Source organism: Aspergillus heteromorphus, assembly GCF_003184545.1.
Source record: "Aspergillus heteromorphus CBS 117.55 chromosome Unknown BO70scaffold_1, whole genome shotgun sequence".
NCBI lineage: Eukaryota > Fungi > Ascomycota > Eurotiomycetes > Eurotiales > Aspergillaceae > Aspergillus > Aspergillus heteromorphus.
This window is the reverse complement of record NW_020290406.1, coordinates 101140-124252: the sequence shown is the minus strand read 5'-3', so window position 1 is coordinate 124252 and position 23113 is coordinate 101140. Positions and strand designations below refer to the sequence as shown.

The following is a 23113-nucleotide window of genomic DNA, read 5'->3' as shown; positions in this document are numbered from 1 at the left end:
GCCTTTCAACTCATCCATCATCCATCCATCCATCTTCCCAGCTGCACCGACCTGAGTAACACCTGGTCGCGTTCACTTACAACCAACCACCTTTGAACCCCGCAGCCTGGAGACCATGTCAGCGCGCATCAATTGACATTGCCACATCCACCTCACCTCCATCAACTCACCTCCACCTACCTACTACCTACCACACACCACATTACTACAACGTACAATACCTACGTACCAACCTCACACTCGCAACGACCACCAAAATGGCCTCACCAAATCACACACAACCCTCCACCCACCCGATCACGCCCCCCGCCGAGCCTTCCACTGCCACCACCAACGCGAACACCACCAGCCAACCCACCGCACCCAACTCGAACCCGAACCCCAACCCGAACACCACCACAACCACAACCGCTAACACAAACACCACCTTACCCGCTGCTGCGCCGACACAAATCCCCTCGACTTCCCTCAAAGACAGCGGCAAGACGCGACGGCCGCGCGATGTCCGCCTCATCCACATGCTCCTTTCCTCCCTCGGCGTAACAGCCTACCAAGAGCGCATTCCGCTACAACTCCTCGATTTCGCCTACCGCTACACGTCCTCGGTGCTGCAAGACGCCGTGCACCTGGCCACAGAAGGCTATGCGGGCTCGACGGACGGCGGTCCCAGCTCCTCTCGCGCGCCCGCCGAAATCAATAGCGTCTCGCTGCCCGCGCTGCGGCTGAGTATCGCGTCCCGCCTGCATTATCAGTTCCAGCCGGGGTTGCCCAAGGAGTTTCTTATGGATGTTGCTGCGGAGAGAAATCGTGTGGCGTTGCCGGGGGCGAGTCGTGGGTTTGACACGCAGGGTGCGGCGAAGGCGCCCGCTGCTAATCAGAGTGTTGTGATGGGGGGCATGAGGTTGCCGCCGGAGAGGTTCTGTTTGACGGGCACTGGGTGGGGGTTGAAGGATGAGTGGGAGAGCGAGGGTGAGGAGGAAGAGGTGGTTGAGGGAGAGGGCGCTGGGATTGGCAATGGGGACGGCCAGGGGGAGAATGGCGTGCTTGGGAAGAAGGAGGAGGGGGATGGGGAGGAAGAAGAAGAGGATGAGGATGGGAAGATGGAGGATGTGTTTGGGGAGGATACTACCATGGGTGAAGGGGATAGGGGTGGGGATGGCGATGGGGATCGGGATATGGAGGATGTTTAATCGGTGCTTCTATCTCTTCTCTTGTCATGTCTTGTTTCGCATGAGAGGCGTTGGGCGCTGTTTTTACTTAGGTCGGGTTAGACTGGACTGGACTGGACTGGACTGGATGGTCCGGTGGACGGGAGATTTAATCTATTCATTGCTCAGTCGTCTTTCTTCTGTCTGTCTGTCTGTGTGTCTGTTCATCACCCTTGTCAATATTGTCAACATCGACCCAACAGCCAGACCACCCATTCATCAACCACACCCCACCACTACTACTGTACAAGAACATATGCATACATGCGCACGGAGTAACACAACGCCATAAAAAACAACAACAATAGCAGCAGCAGCAGCAGCAGCAACAAGAAAACACAAAAACCCTATATACGCCTCACCTTTTACCCAAACAGGAATCTCGGAGAGAAGAAAAGATACCCCAAGAAAGAGTAGGCAGCGATAGTCTTATTTCCCCTCCCTCCTCCTCCTCTCCTCATCCGCCCTCATCATGCGAATCACCTCCTCGCGCCTCTGCTCCACCTTGGCCAGCTCCTCCTCCTTCACCCGTCTGCGCTCGCTATGCGTCGCAAACCACTCCTCCCGCGCCCGGTCCTCCTCCTCCGGCCGCGCCTTCGCAACCATACACGAGTTCATCGCGAGTCGTTGCTCCCGACATACCCATGTTGCTGTCACCGTGCGGTTGACGGCGCATTCGGCGAATGCTGCATTTTTTGGTATTATTCACGTTAGCTTGGGGTCTCGCTTGCCTGCCTGAGCCTTCGCTTCTGCATGAGGAAACGGGGACGGGGATGAGGGCGAGGGGAGAGAGAGGGGGGAGGGGGGGTTTACTCACCCTTGATTTCCGGGGCGCAGAGTCCGCGAACCCGCTTGTAGTATATTTGCTTCACTTCGGATTCTTGCGCGGCGGAGAGGGGGAGGGGGTTGCGGAGGTTGTAGGGTTTGGGTTGTTGCTGTTGCTGGGTGGTTGGGTCTGGGGTTGTTGGTGGGGTGGGCATTTTGGCGGTCGTAAAGGGTTGGTATGGATCAGACGGAGGTGAATGTAGATTGTAGGTGGTGATGTTGGTGTAGCTCGAGGGTGGTGTATCAATCGAGCACCGAGGGACCGAAAATCGAGAACAGAATCGAGGCGTGGTCTCGGTGAGAAAGAAGGAAGCTGTGTTCAATCCGGCACCGAGGCAGCGTGCGTGCGTGGTATTGTTAGGTTGTAGGTAGGCAGGCAGGCAGGCAGGCAGGCAAGCAGTCCAAGCCAGCAGGTGATCAGATGGAGTAATTGAAAATACGACGAGTGCACCCTCCCTCAAGAAAACAATCCAACCCAGTCAAAGCCGCGAACAGACGCAATTGGGGAACGCAGGGCCGAGAAGTTCGAGGTGCTCAAATCGCCGTGAGTGACTGAAGGTTGGTCGCCGACTTACCCCATCCGGTTTAGTGTCTCCGACTCCGACTTTTCAGTTTTTTGACAGCTGCTGCTGTTGCTGCAACATACATCACAACCTGTCTACCGGACCATATTCCGTGACGAGCACGGATTTTTACAAAAAGAAGAAGAAGAAGAAGACCAAGGAAGGACTGGAGAAATAATCACACACCATGTCCTCCATGCGCAACGCCGTTCAACGGCGGAATCACCGCGAGCGTGGCCAGCTAGCCGGCCGTGAGAAATGGGGTATTCTTGAGAAGCACAAGGTACATCACCACCCTCTCCTCCCCATTTACATACCTCAGCGGAATCGCAATCTAAGATGACATCTGTGATAACAGGACTACTCCCTCCGTGCGAAAGACTACAACAACAAGAAAGCGAAGATCAAGCGTTTGGAAGAAAAAGTGCGGGAGCGCAACCCCGATGAATTCGCCTTCGGAATGTTGTCGGAGGGCTCAGGTCGCAAGGGGAAGCACGGGGCCGGAGCGACGCGAGACTCAGCTGCGGCGCGCGGACTCAGCCACGACGCGATTAAGCTGTACAAGACACAGGATGCGGGGTATCTGCGGACGGTGGGCGAGCGGGTGCGCCGGCAGCTGGAGAAGGCGGAGGAGGAATTAAGGCTGCAGGATAGCATGAAGGCGATTCTGGGTGGGGGGAAGGGGGTTGACAGTGAGGATGACGACGATATGGACTTCGATGATGAGGATGATTTCGACCTGGGAGGTGATGATGAGGGGGCGAAGAAGGGGCGGAAGGTTGTCTTTGCGGATGACCGTACGGAACAGAGATCGCTGAAGAAGAAGAGGTTGCAGGGGGAAGAGAAGGAGGAGTCATCGGATGAGGAGGAGTCGTTTGGCGATAAACAGAAGAAGAAGACGTCGCTTAAGCAGGCTGCAGCAGATCGGTTGGCTCTAGTTGAGGCTCGTCGCGCACGCAAGATGAAGAAGCGTGCCGCCGAGGTCCGCGAGAACAAGGTCAAGTCGCTGCAGAAGCAGTATAAGGATATCACGGCCGCGGAGCGCGAGCTGGACTGGCAGCGTGGACGCATGGATAATGTGGTTGGTGGCACGAATAAGAACGGGGTCAAATGGAAGATCCGCGAGCGGAAGAGGTGATTTGATTTGATTCGATTCTATCTGGTCTCCTTTGCTCCCTTGTCTTTGATGGTTCTGGGTTTCTTCATGCTGCATCAATCACTGGCTATGATTGATGATTTGGCTTTGCATGGGTTGGGTTGCGGGTAGGAAAAGTTCCAGTGTATTCTACTACAGGATAGATTCGCCGGCGTTCGAGATACCATTTTTTTATTGTACAGTGATCAAGGCACTTTTATGGCAATTACTCCACGCGTCCTACGCTTGCCTACTGGGATTCTACAGCAGGTCTCACCGCCCGGCAGTATTTCACCATAGGAAGGCTCCAGTCATGTGATTGCTCTAGTGAAAATTATCAGTAATTTTTGGGAGCCGCTACAGCCACACCGGCTAGTCTCCTGCCACACCTTCCGCCTTCCTATCTAGGGATAGCCAACCGATTAAATAGTACTACACATACACCCTTGATAAATACACTAGGCCTGATTAGGAAGGTAATCAAATTTAATACTTTAATTCTCTACAGCACGGTTAATTATATATAGGTTAACTACACGCAAGCAGGTAGATAGAATATCATAATTGTGTGATATTTTTTTGCCAGCTATAATTCTAAGGTGTTTTTTTTTTCTCGAAGATATTGGGTGAATAGGTGTGGTAGGAGCCTAACCGGTGTGGCTGTAGCGGCTCCCTCATTTTTTTGTCAGGCCGCCTTGTTTGGCCGCCGCCCGCGTAGCCCTCACAGCCAGCACCTTGCAGTCAACCTTCGCAACCACACCTCTACAGGTATTTATCGCAGGCGTCGCAGGCATCGCAGATATTGTAGGTATTAAAGATATTACCTACCTACAGTATAGGTATTATAAGTATTGCAAGTATTTTTCAGACATCAGGTATCATGGGTATCATATTCCGTACGGAGTGTGACGATATCAAAAACAAGGTGATCGTAATAAGAAAACATGCTGCAGGCGATGCAATTGCCTGACCAGCAAAACTACGATATCTGTATAGACGGGAAATAGCTTAATCGAGAAGGCGATGAAGACCGCTGTAGGGTCCCTGGAGTAATTGCCACTTTTATTGCTATGCTCATATTACATACCGCGTCGATTCGTAAAGTACAAGCTGGGGCTACCTTAAGAAGCCTGCTGAGCCTGCTTCATGTGCGCCACACGAATGCTTACGGCCCGCTTGTGCGCGTCCAGTCCCTCCACTGCAGCCAGCTGCTCCACCGTGCGAGACAAGCCCAGCAAACCGTTAGCCGTCAGGTTCGAGCTGGTGATATGCTTGAGGAACGAGCCCAGGTTCACACCGGAGTACTGCTTTGCGTATCCGTAGGTAGCTGTGGCTGTTAGCGTCATCCAAAGAGGGTCTTCGCCGCCAATGTTCGTTCAACAGAGGGAGGGCAACGGGTGAGTCGGGAGGGAGGCACGGAGAGGGAGAGGAGGGAAGGAATTTGGGAGGAAGAGGATGGAGGTGTGGAGGGGAGTGGCTAGGGGCCAACGAAAAGAACGACATGGGAAGAAGACTTACGCAAAGAGTGGTTGACACCTGCCGAGTAGTCGCCCACGCTCTCCGGGGTCCACTGGCCGATGAACACGCTGCCGGCATTCTGCACATGCTTGACAGCCGCCTCCGCATTCTGAATTTGCAGGATCAAGTGCTCCGGGGCGTAGTCGTTGCTGAGCGCCATCGCCTCCTCGAGGTCGCGCACGACGAAGGTGACCGAGTGCGCCAGAGAGCCCCGGACAATGTCCACGCGGGGAAGAGCCTTGGCCTGAACATCAACTTCCTTCTCGATGGCCTGGAGTTGCTCTTCGTTCAAGTCGATGGCGATGAGAATGACCTGCGAGTCGACACCGTGCTCGGCCTGACTGAGAAGGTCGGAAGCCACGAACGCAGGGTTGGCCTCCTTGTCCGCGATAACCAGCACCTCACTGGGTCCGGCCGGCATGTCGATGCTGACTCCGGCGGAGGTGTCGTTGGCAACAAACATCTTGGCGGCCGTGACGAACTGGTTGCCCGGACCAAGGATCTTGTCCACCTTGCTGATGCTCTGGGTGCCATAGGCCATGGCCGCAACCGCCTGCGCACCTCCGGCAAGCACGATGCTCTCCGCACCCACCTTGTGCGCGACGTAGACGATCTCGGGCGAGATGCTGCCGTCGGAGCGGGGAGGCGACGCGAGAACAAGCTTCTTGCAGCCGGCCACCATGGCGGGAACACCCAGCATCATCGCCGTGGAGGGAAGAACGGCAGTACCACCGGGGATGTACAGACCGACGCGCTCAATGGGACGCGAGAAGCGGGAGCAGACAACACCGGGCATGGTCTCGACATTCAGGACTTCGTTTGCATCCTTCTGGGCGCTGTGGAACTTGGCAATGTTGGAGATACTGATATCAATGGCCTCCTGGGTCTCAGGGGACAGCTTCATCAGCTCAGGCGGGAATGGGGCGTGGATGACGGGGGAGGTCAAGGAGGTCGCCTTCTCGAACTGGTGGGTGTACTTGAGAACAGCAGCATCACCGTTGTCGTGGACATCCTGGATAATGGGGCGGACGAGAGCGACAATCGCATCGTTGGACTTCTGAGCGGGACGCTTGAGATAATCCTGGACCACCGAGGCGGGCGTCGAAGCAGTGAAGACGCGGGTCATCTGCATCTGCTCATCCACCTTAGGAGCGGGCTGAGCGGGCTGAGCGGGCGCGGGCTTCGATTCGGGGGCGGCCAGGCCAGCTTTCTCCGCCCATGGGCCCTTGGCGTCACCCTTTCTTCTCTTCACCTTCAGGCTCTTGAGGTCCAGATTTCTCTCCACATCCTCGAGGCTGACACCGGCAGCGACACAGCGAGTCAGAGCGAAGTAAAGAAGATCAGCAGCCTCGAAGGCGATCTCTTCTTTGGTGTTGGCACGGCACAGTTCGTCGGCTTCCTCCATAATCTTAGCCTGGGTGAGCTTGGGTTCATTAAACAGGCGGGCGGTGTAGGATCCGGCAGGGGCATCGGCCTTGCGTTCCTGCAGGGTCTTCTGAAGACGGGAGAGGCCGTTGTAGGGTCCGAAGCAGCTGGCAGTTCCGAGGTGACAGAAACCTGTCGGGTCAGTAGGGAAGCAAAATGGAAAAGGTAAGCGGACTCACCTCTGCCAATCTGGTTGACAACAAAGACCAGGCAATCGCTGTCGCAGTCAAAGCCCACGCGGATCAGCTCCTGCACGTCTCCGCTCGACTGACCCTTGTACCACAGACCGCGCTTGCGGCTCTGGTAGACACCGGTGCCAGTGCGGAGAGCCTCAGCGATGCTCTCATCGTTGCTCCACACGAGTCCCAGACATGTTCCACGCTCATCGGTCACTGTGGTGGCGTAAAGACCGTTGCTCTGGTCGGCGACGGCGCGAGCTGCGATGAGGGAAGCGGCGGCGATCTTGCCGTTGGGCTCCTTGTGCTCAAAGGTCAACACGTCGGAAGACACAACACTAACGCCACCCTCGATCAATGTGTCCTTCAGAGCTTCCTCCGTGGGTGTGCTGGTGTATGTGCGGTATAGGTTCTGAGCCTCGAGGTTCATGCCAAGCTTCTCAGCCAGGGCCTTGACGGCGGACGAGTCGGTCGCCAGGCCCGCATCCTTGCGCTCAGCCGATTGGGCAACCCAGGTCTGAAAGGCATTCACCTGGCTCTCGGGGGCATAGACGACCAGGCGTGATGACGGCACGGACTGTTCTTCGGACAGGGCCGTCAATTGGTCGAGGGAGATGAAGATCTTGGCGGCGCCGGCATTGAGGATATCGACGAGGTCTCCGGTGGCGGACACGGCAGTGGCGTCGACGTAGACATCAAGCAGACGGAAGTTGTGCTTGAGAAATTCCTCTGCCTGGGCAAGGCTGGAGGCTTTGATGAGGACGCGCCCGAAGTACGCGATCTGCTTGAGGCCGAGGCCGGAGGAGGGGGAGGCGGGGTCGTAGGAGACGAGGAGAGGGGTGGCCATGGTGGAGGGAGGGGGGGTGAGTCGTCGGGGAAAGGCCAGGAGAGAATTGAAATCAAGGAAGGATCCCCAGGACGGGGAGAAGACAGCGGATGAACCGGAGGAGGGAGAGAGGGAGTGAGAGAGAGATGGAGAGGGAGTGAGTCAGTCCGGGGTGGAGCGGCGGTGATGTCCGTTAAAGAAGATTCCGCCAACAATTTCTTCCAGCCCCGCCATCGGAGCGCTGACCGCCCGCCGGCAATGGGGCGGCCCTGATTGGCACTGCCGGGCGTGGCGGTTGCACAGAGTTCCATCGCGTTTAGGTCTGGATCGGTCCCTGGAGTTTGCTTCAGCCATTCGGTCATCAATTAGCTGTTGGTCGGGTCCTTTTTGCGGGGGATCACCAGTATCACTAATCCGGACTGGATAAGTAAGTATCGCGTCACTGCTCATGCGATGGATTTCATATCTACGACATAGCTCGGCAGTACTCCATACAACTGTGTACTAGCTGTTGGCACTAGTCTAGTGTGCTTTTAGTATTCCCCCACACAATTATCACAAGGTCATCATGTTCCCTAAGCAATTCCACTGGTCCGATTATCCTCCGATGATTACTGTCACACTGACAGCAGTTCTATGTAACCCAAACTAATAGCATCTCTTTAGCTCAGTGGTAGAATGACAGTCAGAATGTTAGCCTAGCTTCCTGTGACACTCTTATCCAAACTTTTATTCCTCCTTTGTGAAAGAAGATCATTTTCTGATCGTTCACACCATCTGTGTGGATTTGGATTGGAGTCCGAACAGACTTGGTGTCTCTCTAGCTTAGTGTGTTTGGCTTTTCTCTTTTATCTCGGAAGGTGACCTGCCTCTGTATTTATCAGAAATGGGAATGTCACTCAGGAAGAGACATGGAGGGTGGCATCTTTTCTCAGGAATTGATCCAATGCTGGTCGTCATCCCATAAGCCATAGGAATATGCTATTCGCTCCAATCTGTAGTAGCGTTCCTTTATTAGGCATGTGCTTACGGTTGCTCATGGGCACTGTCTTGAACTTTCCTAGAAAATTGAAACTGAGTCTGTTGGGTATTTGTTGAGAGGGTGCCTGCAAGACCTCTTGATTGAAAGGAGACCGAATATCTGCCTGGGAAATTATCCCAGAACATGGCCCTGACAAAGGCTGCTGAAAACCTTAACCCCCTTTTTCTGATGTCGCCCATCTTCTTTTATTCTAAAGACCCTGACACGGATCACATGATCGCAGGAGACAATATTGGGACGATCACGGCGGATGATCCTCCGAAGCCTCGCAGATTTGTCATTTTCCCGACGGAGGAATCGTTTGTTATTCTGCTGGGATGAGGCACATCCCCACATGTCTGTCGACTTTGCTAATTCAGGTCCGATGAGAGCATCTGATCAGCTTCAGGTTTGATCGAATTGCATAGTAGACCCGAGCTTGCGTTGGCCTAACCGCATGTGGCATCCCCAGAAACCTCCAGCTTTGACTTTCCTCACTTTCAGTTCCGATCTTCTTCCGCTCTTCTGACTTCTGAGGCATCTGGTGCGCGAGATCGTGTGAGAATATGAAAGATCCAAAAACGCGATCATCTGCCCGTCCTCATCATCTGCCCTGCGGTCTGACCTGCCCGAATGATGGGGGACCTCCGCTCCGACGTTACTGTCGCACAGACAGGCCGCGAGAAATTAAGCGACCACCCCGGGACGGACCAGGTATGATGTAGGTTGCGAATACCTCTGGCCAGCAGCCAGGTACCGGCAGGGTCAAGTCACCGCGACCGCCGGGGAACCCAGGCAGGAGCGCACCCTTGCAGCGGCGTGCATAGCCTGGCTGCCAATGGGTCCTCCGATCGGCGGGGGATTCGGGCTTGGCTCCCCACCAGGAACCAGGGACTGCCTGTGCCTTACTGGATCGGGAAACCCCTCGGAGCTTCAGTCCAGTCCCTGTCGGAGGGCGCTTCCCCTCGCTGCCGTCACGGTCAATCCTTCGCGACCTGGAGGCCTGGAGACCTGAACTGCTAGCTTCTGTAGGAGGCCGGCTAATCGAGGTATGAGCCCGGGATGCATAACTCCTCCTGAATCACCTTTCTCCGCATTCTTCAGGCCGTAGATCTCCTTATTTATACCCAATCCGTCCGCCTGCTCAGGCCGTCATTGTTTTGTCTGTTTCTATCACCCGGTGCAAGCCCGGTTTCTATTCTTTTTTTTTTTTTTGTTGTGCCTGGTTACTCTCCTGTGTCACTTTTTCGCCCTACCATGCATGTATCTTCACTTTCCCTGTCCCTGACGGCCTTGGCCCTCGTCAGTCCGTGTACAGCCCATCCTCAGTCTAGATTGGCTCAGCCAATTCTGCAGAAGGCCTCCGACACACAGGCTCGCGCCGACGCTGTCAAGGAGGCCTTCTCCCACGCCTGGGATGGTTACTATCAATACGCCTTTCCCCACGACGAGCTGCATCCAGTGTCCGATGGCTACGGCGACTCTCGTAACGGATGGGGCGCGTCCGCCGTGGATGCACTCTCCACTGCTGTGATCATGCGTAACGCGACTATTGTCAACCAGATTCTGGACCATGTGGCTAAAATTGACTACTCCAAGACCGACTCCACTGTGAGCCTGTTCGAGACCACCATTCGATATCTGGGAGGCATGCTGTCCGGCTATGATCTGCTGAATGGTCCCGCGTCCGATCTGGTGGAGGAATCCTCCAAGGTCGACGTCCTTCTGACCCAGTCGAAGAGCCTCGGAGATGTTCTCAAGTTTGCTTTCGATACGCCCTCTGGCGTTCCGTACAACAACCTCAACATCACCTCCGGAGGGAATGACGGGGCCAAAACCAATGGTCTAGCAGTCACCGGTTCGCTGGCGTTGGAATGGACGCGTCTGTCTGATCTGACGGGCGACACCACGTATGCGAAACTCAGCCAGAAGGCTGAGTCCTATCTCCTGAATCCCCAGCCCAAGTCATCGGAACCTTTCCCGGGCTTGGTGGGAAGCAACATCGACATCGCAACCGGGAAGTTCACAGATGCGCAAGTGAGCTGGAACGGCGGCGACGACTCATACTATGAGTACCTGATCAAGATGTACGTATATGACCCCGAGCGGTTCGGTCTGTACAAGGACCGCTGGGTGGCCGCGGCGCAGTCGACCATACAGCATCTGGCGTCACACCCGTCGACACGCCCGGATCTGACCTTCTTGGCTTCGTACAACAACGGTAACCTTCAGCTGAGCTCTCAGCACCTGACTTGCTTTGACGGGGGGAGCTTCCTTCTGGGAGGAACTGTGCTGAACCGGACTGACTTTATCAACTTCGGCCTTGATCTGGTCAATGGGTGTCACGATACGTACAACTCAACATTGACGGGCATTGGACCTGAGACGTTCAGCTGGGACCCGAACTCCATCCCATCCAGCCAGCAGGCGCTTTTCGATAGTGCCGGATTCTACATCACCAGTGGAGCGTATATCCTGCGCCCGGAGGTCATTGAGAGCTTCTATTATGCTTGGCGGGTTACCGGGGACGAAACGGTAAGACACCATCCTCGCATTGACTGCATCGGCGACTGACAAATATGATAGTACCGCGAATGGATCTGGAGCGCGTTCAGCTCAGTTAACAAGTATTGCCGCACTGGCTCGGGCTTTGCGGGACTGACAAATGTCAACGCAGCCGACGGAGGCAGCCGGTATGACAACCAGGAGAGCTTCCTGTTTGCAGAGGTGTTGAAGTACTCGTATATGGCCTTCGCAGGGGACGCAGAATGGCAGGTGCAGAAGGGAAGCGGGAATAAATTCGTGTTTAACACGGAGGCGCACCCGATGCGGGTGAGTACATAGTATTGTTATGCATACTATAGAGCATGTATTAGTGATATTATTAGGAGCACATGGATACACTTTTCCTGCAGCTTACTTTAGATACCCATAAATGGTAGCTACCTTGAACCTTCTGAGGGTGCTTGTAACTTTAACTACAATTGAAACAAGAGGAGTGTCACCGGCCAGAGCCACACATAACATTGAAAAAAAACACTGCCACCAGCTTATCACATGTGAGTGAGTACATTTCTATCCAGTTAGCAGTAATAGTGGTACTATCCAGCTTGACCCATACACCGATCCATCCAATACCCATCCTCATATCCCCATCCGATCGCCCCACAAACTCCCTCACGCTAACCCCGTCCGCCCTAGTATCCCGCCCCACCGTATACCTGACGGCCCCACATGCTATCATTTGCGCGGATTTGAGCATCTTTCTTGACCCTGTCCTAGTACGTACCTTGGGGGTATGATGCATTCTAGGCACCTTGCGGACCGTAAGTACATAGAGAGGGATGGGTAGATGGCGTGGTAAGTACTTGCGAAGTCAATTACCCGGTTGTTCTTTCTCTTTGTTATTGATTTGCCTCTCTTTCTTCTGTGAATTAGATCAGCACCGAGTAAAAAATTCTTTATATACTGAATTTCCTGCTCAAAAAGACAGGCCACCTATTTATCTACCTACCCCCCCAAAAAAATCCTCGAAGAAATAAGAACTAAGAAGAGGGAAAAAAAGAGAGTGAGAGAAGATGTGCGGCCCCTCTCGATCCAGCACCGGTAACCTCATCGCCATCATCTTCCCTTCACCACCCTCCTCTTCATTGTCCTCCTCATCTCCGAATACATCCTACGCCCTCTCCTTCGAAGATACAGAGCATCCCAACAGCAAAACAAAAGCAACTTTCCGCATCCCCGACATGAAAACCCTGGCCGCTTTCCAAGCAAGTATGGCCGTGGAAGTGCGGATTGAGTATGTACCCACCATCCTCTGCCTCCCCACTGTACTATCCAGAACATGCTAATTATGATATGATGGGTAGGAGACATGGAGATCTCACATCTCAAAGTACACTGCCACCGCTATATCATTTCCGGATCCCGGCGCCAGGAACAACAGGGAAGCAGAAGCAGACAGGTTCGGGCTGCGAGGGCGGAGAATTCGAGGTGTTTTTGCCGGAGAGATTGGAGCTGGGGATCTCTGAGAGGGGGATTGTGGGGAGACAGGTTGGTGTGGTGCTTGAGGGGGTGGATGTGGATGTTGATATGGGGAGGGGGTCGTGGGGTTTGATTAGTTTCTTCCTTTCCTTCTGTTTTTCTCCTTGTATTTTGGTGGCTCTGTGGGATTGTTCATAGGGTTTCATTGGGTCTTTTTTAACTTTTTGTCTTTTTTATATGTTTTTAAGCCGAGGTGCGTTTGGAACTTATGAATTGGGTTGGAATGGATGCATGGTGCTTGGGATGATGGTTAAATCGCTTTTAGTGAATCGTGGGATGGAGGGTTGAATGAATATTAGTTCGGATAAAGACATGATTAGTGTTAAGACTGATATGGAATAACAGAAGACACTTGGTTCAATTTATACACAGCCTGAAAATACTTAGGCAATAGAAATATTACAGCTTCATTGTAGCCAGTCCTTCCACCCCATTCAGATACCGATGCTCCGCCTCTTCCCAGTTGATTACCTTCCAGATATTCTCCACGTAGGAAGCTTTGTTGTTCAGATACTACGCACTATAATCAGCCACTTCATCAACACTTCCCAGGAAAGAAGGCGAGAGAGAGGTATAAAGACAAAGCGAAGGAAGGGGAAAATACCTGCAAATAATAAGCATGCTCCCACATATCCACCCCCAGCACCGGAATCATCTCAGTAACTGGATCCTGATCCTTCGTCGTCACAATCTCCAACAGCCCCTTCTTTCCACTACTCACCAACCATCCCCACCCGCTCCCCTGTAAACCCAACAACACCGCCCCAAAGGCCTGTGTAAACTTCTCGAACGAACCATCCCACTGCTCCTCAATCGCGGCCTTCAGGGTCGGCGCGGCCCCGTCGACCTTGGTGGCCGGTGAGTCGTACGGCGCCAGGTTCCGCCAGAACAGCGAGTGGTTGATGTGCCCGCCGCCGTTGAACTTGAGTTTCTGTTGGATGCTGATGAGTTGCGTGATGTTGTTGTGGTCGAGCGCGGAGGCTTGGGCGTCAAGCGCGGCGTTCAGGTTCGTCACGTAGGCTTGGTGGTGCTTTTGGTGGTGCAGCTCCATGATTTGGCGGGAGATTACGGGTTCGAGGGCCTGATTTTCGATTAGAATTGGGCCTTGAAGGAGTGGATGGATGGGGGAGGGTGCTGACATTGTAGTCGTAGGGGAGGGGAGGGAGGGAGTATTTGGGGGGCATTTTGGCGGTTCTTTGGCGAAGTTCCGGTTGTAGTTGTGGTAAGAATCAGGAGAGAAGGTGAAGGTGATGAAGGTGAGGATTGTGAGCTCACGATCGAGAGAATGAGAGGAGAAGGAAGAGGAGAGAAATCAGATGTAGGTTACGGGGGGAAAGAGGGGAACTCGTATTTCCTACATCATCCGAGTCACTGTCGTCCTACAAGGTCCTCTGCCCGCCAATCCCCATGGCGTGAAGTGTCTCGAATGGGGACCCTGCGCACAATTGAGCAGGTTTCAAGCCGGTCGCTAGCGGAGTCGGACCAACAGGTATCGTAAGTGTGCATGATGTGCGAGATCGATGATCTCACAAAGACTTCTAGACCCGTATACCCCGCTATATGAAGTCTCCTACCGTAACTGGCAGAGCAGCCCCGTCAATGGAAGGAAGCGACTTCCATCGGGCAAGCCTTGGATGTTGTCTTGCGGACCAATCAGCATGTGGGATATCTCATAGTTACCTCAGGACAGGCTAACCGAGACAGTTTAGTTTGTCTCCAGCGATGGCGTGCGGGGTCTGCCTCGGCCATCGGCATCAGACCTATCTTCCAGAGCCTACCGTACCTTCTCCCCATGACCGCGTAATTGCTCATCCCACGATTCACCACCATGTCGGCATCCGAAGAAGCCCAGCTGGATAATTTCTCCTCCATCTTCTCCCTCGAGGGTAAAGTGGCCGTAGTCACTGGCGGATCCCGCGGTCTCGGACTGCACACTGCAAGCGGGTAAAGCAACCTCCACCTCCATCTCCGTATTCTCCGGCGCCATCAGGATGAGTATTAAGTCAAACCCTATAGTTTTCTCGAGTCCGGCTGCTCAAAAGTCTACATCACCTCCCGCAAACCCTCCTCCTGCGAGGCTGCCGTCGCGGCCCTGAACGCGCTCCCGAACAAACCCCCTCACGCCACCGCCATCGCCGTTCCCGCCGACAACTCCAACCTCGACGAGCTCGACCGTCTCGTCGCCGCCGTCTCCCAGACCACCGACCATGTCGATATCCTCTTCGCCAATGCCGGTGCCTCCTGGGGCGAGAGATTTGATACTTACCCGGCCGACAAATTCAGCAAGGTCATGGATCTGAACGTGAAGAGTGTCTTTTACACCGTCCAGAAATTCACCCCGCTGCTCACAGCGCGGCCCACGCGCGATGACCCCTCACGAGTCATAGTGACTGGCTCCATCGCGGGATTAATACTTGGACCTTTGGGCGCTAATGCAGGATTCAGTTACTCGGCCTCCAAGGCCGCCGTGATGCATCTGGTGCGCAATTTGGCAGTCGAGTTGGGGCCTAGACATGTCTTGTGTAATGCGGTGGCGCCGGGGTTCTTCCCGTCAAAATTGGCAAATGGGTTAATTAAGGTACAGGGGGGTTTGAAACACCTGGAGGAAAAGTCGCCTAATCGGAGGCTGGGGAGGAAGGAGGATATTGCGGGATTAGTGGTGTTTTTGGCGAGTCGGGCGGGCGGACATATGAATGGGGCTGTCATTCCCATTGATGGGGGGAGCCATTTGATGGGAAGGCTGTGAGGGTCTGTTTGGGTCGGTTGTTGGACGAATGGTCTAGATTGATGCAAGAGAGTGAAACCGGTATCACCCGGCCTGGGCACAGACAAACAAACAAACGCTGGTCTCATGTGTGACGGACGGGTGAGAGCTGGCCCAGACGTCGGCATCCCACTTTCAAGCAACCGACCTCGTCACACCCTTCCAACAAGAGATTTCATCACTTTGACTGCTGCCTTGATGCGTCACTCTTCAGCTATCAGCTATATATTCGACGAACACACCCTCGGAGTCTTCTTCAACTCATACACTCCTTTAAGCATTTGCCGAAAGTCTACCGTGCGACACTCAGCATGACAGTCGTTTCATTCTGAAACAAACATTCTTTGTCCCAATGCAAGACACAAAATTCCTCAAACATTTCCATCTTGACCTATACAATTCCCTGGTTGGGCCTGCACCATCAAGAATTATCTACCGTCGAGATTTCCGCAACTCGAGGAAACGAGCTAGCCCACTACTACGACCATACTGTGGTGGATCTTTCCTTCATCGTTATATAGATCATCACATATACACTTTGCCAACGAACACAAACAGGACTAGACGGTATTTGTGTCATGTTCTCTGCTGCAATGGTCATTGTAGTCTGTCACCCTGAATCTTGTCGTCAAGACCACAAGCACGCCAGCTCCATCGCACATTCACATAACAGAGCGATCTTTCCGCCTGGAGAGATGTCTCTGACCTTGACACTAAATCCTCAAGGTCATTCAATGGAGCGACTACGTTCTGTACCGAGGATGGCCCCGATTGGACTCGCGTTCGACTGATTACATCTACATCTCCTTGGCATCGTGGACAGTACTCGAGCCGGACACAACAGTGGAACCTATCCTGTACTATCCCTGGCTATGAGCTAGCAACGCTCACATCCGACGACAATGCCAGCCATGTTATGAATGAGCCACCGTCGATTTATCCTCCCACCGACCTAGCATTATACGAGAGTCGAAATGCGTCTGGTCGGGGTGAAAACCGTCGAGATCTCCTCACTGCACCAAGCGCCAACAGGGCGTCGAGAAGTTGATGTTGTCTCGATATCCTTTGGCTTTCTAATGAGCAAATAGATTTCCTCTTAGACGAAAGAAGACATCAAATTACCTGCAGCCGCTGCAAAAAAATATATAGGAAGTGAATTTACTGCAAAACACTTCCACCATGTCATCGAGATCTGTTGATTACCATCAATTCCCTTCGATCTGGAAGTACTGTCGTGAATCTTGGGACTTTTCTTATTGCATTCTGAATGTACCACTTTGCTGACCTGTGGTGGTCTCCCCCCTCCTCCTTCTACTCAATCTGGGCATAGTGAAGCTCGCGGAAAGGAAATCTCTTTGCTGGGCCAAAGGAGGTAGTGGCCCAGTCCAGCCGTACAGATGAAAAGGCTATCGTATCCTGACATGGACGCATTGCTACTGAAGGTCGTGCGCGGGCAGTGCCTGTTTTACTTTGCGGGTCTCCCACTTGAGGAACCCGACTTTGGATTTTTTCACAGTCTGATTCTGGTTTTTGTTCGAGACTTCGTGGCAGAGGCTATCTTGAATACCCAGCATGAGACACCCACATTGTCGTTCAACATTGCGGCGAGTCTTGACCCAGTGGAGAAATATGTTGGGGGGTATATGATAAACACTGTGATGTGACAAATTGTTCTTTAGTTTGGTACATGAGAAGCACATTATATCCCAAACACCAAAAGGCTATACCGAAACGATCATCAAGAGAGATTCCTGGCAATTGCGAAAGAAATGAAGGGAGAATGTGCTAGAGGAGTGATATTCGGATATACAACGAGCAAAGTCAGAACTTGGTATGATAACCACAACTTGTCCCCACAAGAGAAACCCTTTTCAACTGACATAATTGACCGTGGGCGGCAGAAGCTGCGCTCAGCCCGAGTGTATCGTTCTCTATCATGGCTATGTCATCAATCGATGGACAAATGATGACCAAGTTCTGCAACATGACATCTCTGCCGAAGTTTGGTTTGGTTTCGTTGAACAGCCTCAAGTCACATTTCCAGCCGGTTATTTCCGCGGTGGACATAAAAAATGACGGTGATGGCAATAAGGACGATAGAGAGCCGTGATTACGACCTACAAGATGAATATTCAGCGACTGGTAAGGCCATGAAACAGGTAATGAACACCCCTTACTCTCGCCTTGTATTGTCCCTCCCTTAGGTTTTAATATCATTGAACTGATAGAAGATTTATCTCTACGGACAGGGATCGTTTACCACATTCCACGAAACGGAAAATCAACCGCACCACACAAATCGAGCCCCACGCGCACGTCAAGATTTAGCTCAGAAGCCACAAAGCTGGATCAGTGATGGCTCGAGCCCAAACAGATCCCAAAACTAAAAAGACCAGAGAGCCCTTGAATGCCAGGGCTCGAGTCTCCGATTCGCTGATTCATGGTGCCTGATGAAGGCCAGGTCCGGGGATTGAAAAGGGCAACGGATCGATGAAGGGCACCATCTCACACCTCACCATTGCTCCCAGACATTACACACTTGGCCGCAACAGCCCTTACTAGCAGGATGCCTGGCATCTCCCATGGTCTGAGAACCAAGACTGGGCAGACTTCCAATTGGTTTTGGGCCTCGTGCCTGAAGGTCCCATTAGCGCACGCAGCATAACAGTCTACCTCTATTTGCCGCCAACCATGCCTCCCACATTCTCCTACACGTCCCGCATTTCCAATCAGATTGTTGCTTCTTGAGAAAAGCAGATTGTAACATCTGGAACCATTGAGCAGAAACCAGGGACATTGAGATGAAACTATGCAAAGAGTCCAGAAACAACAGCCTTTTCTCTCTGGGTCTCACCGTCTGGGGTAACCGGCATATTTGTCGTCACAACCAGCCTGTCCGAGGTCCCCCAGCACTGGGTGGCTACGGAGACATACCTCCTCCTTAGTACTTCACTAAAAGTGGAGAATGTTTAGAAAGAGCAGAAGAAATTGAAGTCGAATGTATGGCTAAGCCCTTCACCACTTGCCCTAGGAGACAGTGGCATGTCCAGGAAGCTCTCTGAATACGATCCAGTTAGCCGCTTACACTACGGTCTTCAAAAACCTCAACTAGCCCCCCAGGTCTATTAGCATACCGCGGAAGCCACGGCTCTCAAGTTGAACTGTAACAATCAAGGTCCTTACTCGATTGAAACATCGAATGATACTCAACTGCTCAAACTCTCGTGGCATAGTTCTTTTGGGATCGATTCTGCGGGCAAATTCTCGCCGCCAGGGTTTGAGTTGTCGGTAGAAGCTGGCCATCGCGCGGTCTTGGGTATGGAAAAGGAGGTTCCTCATGCCACTGAACAGTGTCGCGCGATGATAACTCTCCTCCCTGTTATTCGCGACGTTGAATGGACAGTGGCGCCTAAAGGTCACCCTCGCTCCAGCGATATTTCTAACCCCAATCGAAAGAATGCGACAGTTTTACATCATCGCAGAATCATTGTCGACAATCCCTGCCCGTTGTCAAAATCGCCAATCTTTCGCAGGACGGTGACTGCTTCCGCTTTCCACGGCCATGCGCTTTTCAAGGGGTCATGTGCAGACTGCATTTGGAACCATCAGGGCGTGAAATATCCTTTCCACTTTGACTCCAAGGATGATGATGGTTCGGACTGATGCGACACCAACACGGCGTAAGTTCCCCTCTCCTACTTGGACCGTTCGTGGCCAACTATTATCGTTTCCAGTCTTGTCTCTGCCTCCAGAAGCCTTCTTGCAGACCTTGACCTATCGAAAACCGGTCGCCATGTGACGGTTAAACCTCTCGAAAATACCAAGCTCTTCGTTACAAGAGCAGGCCCCAATCGATCCAAACAGCGCCGATGAAGTCTTTCATGAAACTCTCGTTATCCTTGTCTATCATGCCGTGACCCGGGAGCTCATGATTGCTCGACTCATTTCCATTCCCATGACCAGTGAATGGTACTTCGAAGGCCATATGGCCTTTCGAGATCTGGGTCCTCAAGCTCCTCGCCACCACCTAGAATCGCACACATGACCGAGCAGAAAACCCATGAAGCTGGACTATGAAGGTCAAGAACACCAAGTAAATCAAAGTCTTTTGCACGTTCTTTTTGCTCTCACTCCTCACGAGATGCACAATTTCAATACAATGTTGCAGGCACGCCGTGACCTGGCCTTATTCCTATCGATCGTCGAAAACTTGCGTGTCCCGTACCAAGATGAGACTGACGGCGATGATTTTGTCGGCACAGACTTTTACGATGTCTACGCAGCCATCATAAGTCTCGTCTATATGGGAGATTTGGTTGCGGAGTTTGTTGGGTTTCATGGAAGGAAACACTGTACTCATGATGGGGAGTAGCGTGAAGAAACTCCACCTTTCGACCAGACATTCATACGAGAAGATTATTGACCGGTGGCTTCATGAAATAAGGCATGGTGATGGGACTAATATTGTTGAGGGCGTTGACCAGGATGCAGACTGGATGGATAAACTCAGACCAGAGGGATGAATACTTACAAATATTGACATCATCTGCAAGCACACACCTTGGGTTCCTGTCATTCAAAGCCCCCGTGACACTCTGCTTTTGGTCACGGATGATCCGCGACGAGCGTCACGAAGAGCCTAGAATTGAATCAACTCGGTTTCTAAACATGATGACTGTCCCGTGGGAAACGCGCACAGCAGACTCAAAGATCACCTCCTGATTTGCCTAAGGGCAGGGTTCCCATCAACTTTTTTATCCTCAAGCGCATCGTCCCTGGCCCATCATATTGACAGGGAGCATATAACGCGCTGCGAGCGAGTTCAATTTAAGAAAACAAGATGCTGTCGGTTCTTCAAGAGAGCAAACGCTTTGAGGATCGACTATCAGGCATCTAATCCGGCGGCGAGGGATACATCCGGCACTCCCTTCGGATCCAGCCTGGCGGACTACGGGGCAGGGGGTTTCATGACAGGCCTTGGACTAGAATTTTATCTCTTCCATTCAGAAGCAAAGATATTGACTCTTGGGAAACATGCACCGGAGTTCTCAAGTTATACACAGACGAGAAACGTGGATGAGAAAGAGCAAACTTCTCTCTTTTATGCGGCCTGTGGCGGCCGTCTCGACTATCTCGCCACGCCTGGGAGCACACAGACAACGGAAAAGTGGTACACGGTCCTCACCGACTACTGATTGATTGCGGCGCTGTTCAAGCAGCTTTAACTAGAACATTTCACCTCCTCACCCTTCAAGAGAGAGGTCTTTCGTGTTTTCGTCGTCGAACCTGAGGCCTGTTCCATGACCAAAGCGCATTCTTAAACAGACCGTGGCTGCTCCTGCCTATCGAAAGCAAGCCTCTATTCACTGTGCATGTGCCGACTGTGTATGGAACCATCGCGGGGCTCGTTGCCTTCTTCGAAAAGCCTTCGAGCGAACCGGTCGCTAGGATTGGCGAATGACCAATACGATGTAAGTCTTCCTCACCTGGTTTAGGATTGTTTTGCCGCTGACTGTTGTTGTTCTCAGGCTTGTTTCGGCATCTGATGACCTCAATGCCATCCTTGGACTCAATTCGACCTTTTCCGATCCGGTGAAAAGCCAACCTCCGTCGATTTAAGAGTGACGGCATGACGGCATTATATCATGCGGCCAGCGATTCGATTGTCGGGCTTGTAAATCCACATCCATTCAGTCCCTTATCGAGGCATTGGCCGCAAAAGCTTGGGATTGAAATATGGCATATACCAAGGCACGCCATTGCACCAGATTGCGTGGTGTACGACTATTTTTTTTTTCACTCTAGTCAAATGGGTTGTGGCAAGATCCCCTCAAACATCCGATTCTCCAGCAGCGGAAAGCACACAATTGTCAAAGCAACAAGACAAATGGCGGAAATGCGTGGATACGCTGGAGAATCAGAGTCAAACATTATTTCCCGTACCACTCGGGTCTTCGGATCAGAATGTGGCGTGACCAGGATCCTGGTCCAAGATTCCAGGATAAGCGTGGGTTTGACAGGGTGTGAGTACGCCCCTAATTGAAGCAATGAATAGAATAACCAGAAGATCTGTAGTGTCCCGGTAGATGCAGGGACAGATCCCAAGGCCATGGACTTCAATTTTCGCTGCATCATTTTGTCCATACCGAGCGAGAAGTTGAAGAGCGAGCAGGGCTCTCGCGGAAACAGCGCAGATATACCCATGCTGCCTACAGAATATCCTCAATTCTGTCATTGCCATTGCCATTGCCACTGTCATGACAGAGATGACGGACACAACAGACACAACGCGCACGACGGGCACAACGGGCATCAGAAGAAGCTAACATCACACGGAGGAGATAGCTCGGGTCCTAAACGAGACGGAGACTCCGTATGCGTGAAAAGGTGCTGAAAGTATTGATGTTGAGGTTGCTGGATGAGGTTGCCGGCGAGGATGATCATGCTATTTGGAGCTGAGGAACTTCCTACTCGAAACTATTCTCCTCAGGTCAGTGCCACACATGCATTAATTCCCAATGCTGCCCTTTGCTTTCTCAAGGGCTGTTCCTAAACCGGGATGGAATCTTTATTGAGTGTAGCTGACCGACAATTGCACTCCACAGTTCTGGAGAGCTCCAGCAACCACGAAATATAGACCACCTTGCTCTCCACCACTGGTGACAGTATCAGCAAGCCTCCGGACTTGAACGATGATTTACTTCCGGCGTAGATCCAGCCCACGCTGCTAGAGTTGGACCGACAGTCTACCCGGAGAACTGCATTCCCGCCTGGAGTTGGGAACCGTCAAATCTTATCTCCCTTGACCTCCCTTGAACTTGGAAAAAAGCCTTGCGATAATGAACTGGGCCAAACATTGTTGGAAGATCCTCTTCAAATCCATGCATGACATACTCCTGGAGCGTTGGTTGCGGGATCCGGCGGCCCTGACCTTGGTCGCAGGTTTTCTCTCCACCTTCCTACCATCCTGTTGCTGTTTCTCACCTTGCTTTCGTGGGAGGTTGGGGTTAATACTCAAGACAGCGGTACTAGCATTTAGCAAATGCTATTTCTGGCTTTCGGTCTGACAAACTCGGAGACGACAATCGAAGATAACATCCCGGATGCTACAATTCGGACATGTCATGTGCGACTTTTCCCGGCTCTTCAGAAATATCACGGCCCCGATTACTCTGCCCTGGTACCCAACCTGAAGCGTGGCACTGGAGGCAACGGAACGTGGCAAGCTGGTCATGGACATTCTGCGAACATTCGTCCTTTTGGCGTTTAGCCCGAAGATACATGTGCTCGTCGAACGACTGGCACACCCTCGTAATTGACGTGGCGGAGTGCGTATCCCGGACAGACAAGGGACTTACTCTTCTCCATCAGTCTTATCATGAGCTTTTCTCCTCGGGCGATTTCCCCCCCGTCTCACGTGTCCCGCAGGTATGGCATTGGTCCAAATCAACTTACGGGAGCCTGCGATCTTTCCAAGAATATATCATCATATCACATACTGGTGGCTTTTGATCTAATCTTCGGTCGATTACTTGACACTCGATGAAAATGGGCATGTATCTTGATCCTCTTGTGCCCATCCAATGTTACCCTTCAGCCTCGCATTGC

The 23113-nt window shown here is 52.5% G+C and overlaps 10 protein-coding genes across 10 annotated transcripts; 6 read left to right on the top strand and 4 right to left on the bottom strand.

Annotated features, from left to right (window-relative positions):
- Positions 1-40: 40 nt before the first annotated feature.
- On the top strand, positions 41-1190 carry BO70DRAFT_326812 (putative transcription initiation factor TFIID, 31kD subunit; the record flags this gene model as incomplete). The annotated part of the gene is made up of 1 exon (XM_025540672.1): positions 41-1190. Exon 1 carries the CDS (start codon positions 258-260, stop codon positions 1188-1190), a length of 933 nt encoding a protein of 310 aa, XP_025403748.1. The 5' UTR covers positions 41-257.
- A 465-nt stretch (positions 1191-1655) lies between these two features.
- On the bottom strand, positions 1656-2137 carry BO70DRAFT_270120 (uncharacterized protein; the record flags this gene model as incomplete). Its single annotated transcript, XM_025538961.1, has 2 exons — positions 1656-1894; positions 2026-2137. Coding segments are annotated over 2 exons (351 nt in total), but the record flags the coding sequence as incomplete, so codon positions are not given.
- Positions 2138-2686: 549 nt separating this feature from the next.
- Positions 2687-3944, top strand: BO70DRAFT_305088 (rRNA-processing protein UTP11). Its single transcript, XM_025540000.1, has 2 exons — positions 2687-2879; positions 2955-3944. The coding sequence occupies exons 1-2, from the start codon at positions 2784-2786 to the stop codon at positions 3732-3734; spliced, it is 876 nt and encodes a 291-aa protein (XP_025403746.1). The 5' UTR covers positions 2687-2783; the 3' UTR covers positions 3735-3944.
- A 908-nt stretch (positions 3945-4852) lies between these two features.
- Positions 4853-7808, bottom strand: BO70DRAFT_375801 (histidine biosynthesis protein HIS4; the record flags this gene model as incomplete). Its single annotated transcript, XM_025545085.1, has 3 exons — positions 6854-7808; positions 5250-6806; positions 4853-5064 (listed from the first exon to the last, which is right to left on the bottom strand). Exons 1-3 carry the CDS (start codon positions 7695-7697, stop codon positions 4853-4855), a joined length of 2613 nt encoding a protein of 870 aa, XP_025403745.1. The 5' UTR covers positions 7698-7808.
- Positions 7809-8263: 455 nt separating this feature from the next.
- On the bottom strand, positions 8264-8738 carry BO70DRAFT_285 (uncharacterized protein). The gene is made up of 2 exons (XM_025539142.1): positions 8546-8738; positions 8264-8484 (listed from the first exon to the last, which is right to left on the bottom strand). The coding sequence occupies exons 1-2, from the start codon at positions 8646-8648 to the stop codon at positions 8375-8377; spliced, it is 213 nt and encodes a 70-aa protein (XP_025403744.1). The 5' UTR covers positions 8649-8738; the 3' UTR covers positions 8264-8374.
- A 1160-nt stretch (positions 8739-9898) lies between these two features.
- BO70DRAFT_305083 (glycoside hydrolase family 47 protein) lies at positions 9899-11591 on the top strand. The gene is made up of 2 exons (XM_025539999.1): positions 9899-11232; positions 11284-11591. The coding sequence occupies exons 1-2, from the start codon at positions 9955-9957 to the stop codon at positions 11539-11541; spliced, it is 1536 nt and encodes a 511-aa protein (XP_025403743.1). The 5' UTR covers positions 9899-9954; the 3' UTR covers positions 11542-11591.
- Positions 11592-12094: 503 nt separating this feature from the next.
- BO70DRAFT_326797 (uncharacterized protein) lies at positions 12095-12879 on the top strand (the record flags this gene model as incomplete). Its single annotated transcript, XM_025540671.1, has 2 exons — positions 12095-12496; positions 12567-12879. Exons 1-2 carry the CDS (start codon positions 12276-12278, stop codon positions 12877-12879), a joined length of 534 nt encoding a protein of 177 aa, XP_025403742.1. The 5' UTR covers positions 12095-12275.
- A 261-nt stretch (positions 12880-13140) lies between these two features.
- Positions 13141-13925, bottom strand: BO70DRAFT_348455 (superoxide dismutase; the record flags this gene model as incomplete). Its single annotated transcript, XM_025541609.1, has 3 exons — positions 13141-13254; positions 13346-13822; positions 13881-13925. 3 exons carry the CDS (start codon positions 13923-13925, stop codon positions 13141-13143), a joined length of 636 nt encoding a protein of 211 aa, XP_025403741.1.
- Positions 13926-14535: 610 nt separating this feature from the next.
- On the top strand, positions 14536-15672 carry BO70DRAFT_261 (oxidoreductase, short-chain dehydrogenase/reductase family). The gene is made up of 2 exons (XM_025538914.1): positions 14536-14685; positions 14758-15672. Exons 1-2 carry the CDS (start codon positions 14570-14572, stop codon positions 15485-15487), a joined length of 846 nt encoding a protein of 281 aa, XP_025403740.1. The 5' UTR covers positions 14536-14569; the 3' UTR covers positions 15488-15672.
- A 5797-nt stretch (positions 15673-21469) lies between these two features.
- BO70DRAFT_348453 (uncharacterized protein) lies at positions 21470-22217 on the top strand (the record flags this gene model as incomplete). Its single annotated transcript, XM_025541608.1, has 3 exons — positions 21470-21528; positions 21581-21878; positions 22143-22217. The coding sequence occupies 3 exons, from the start codon at positions 21470-21472 to the stop codon at positions 22215-22217; spliced, it is 432 nt and encodes a 143-aa protein (XP_025403739.1).
- Between the last annotated feature and the right edge of the window lie 896 nt (positions 22218-23113).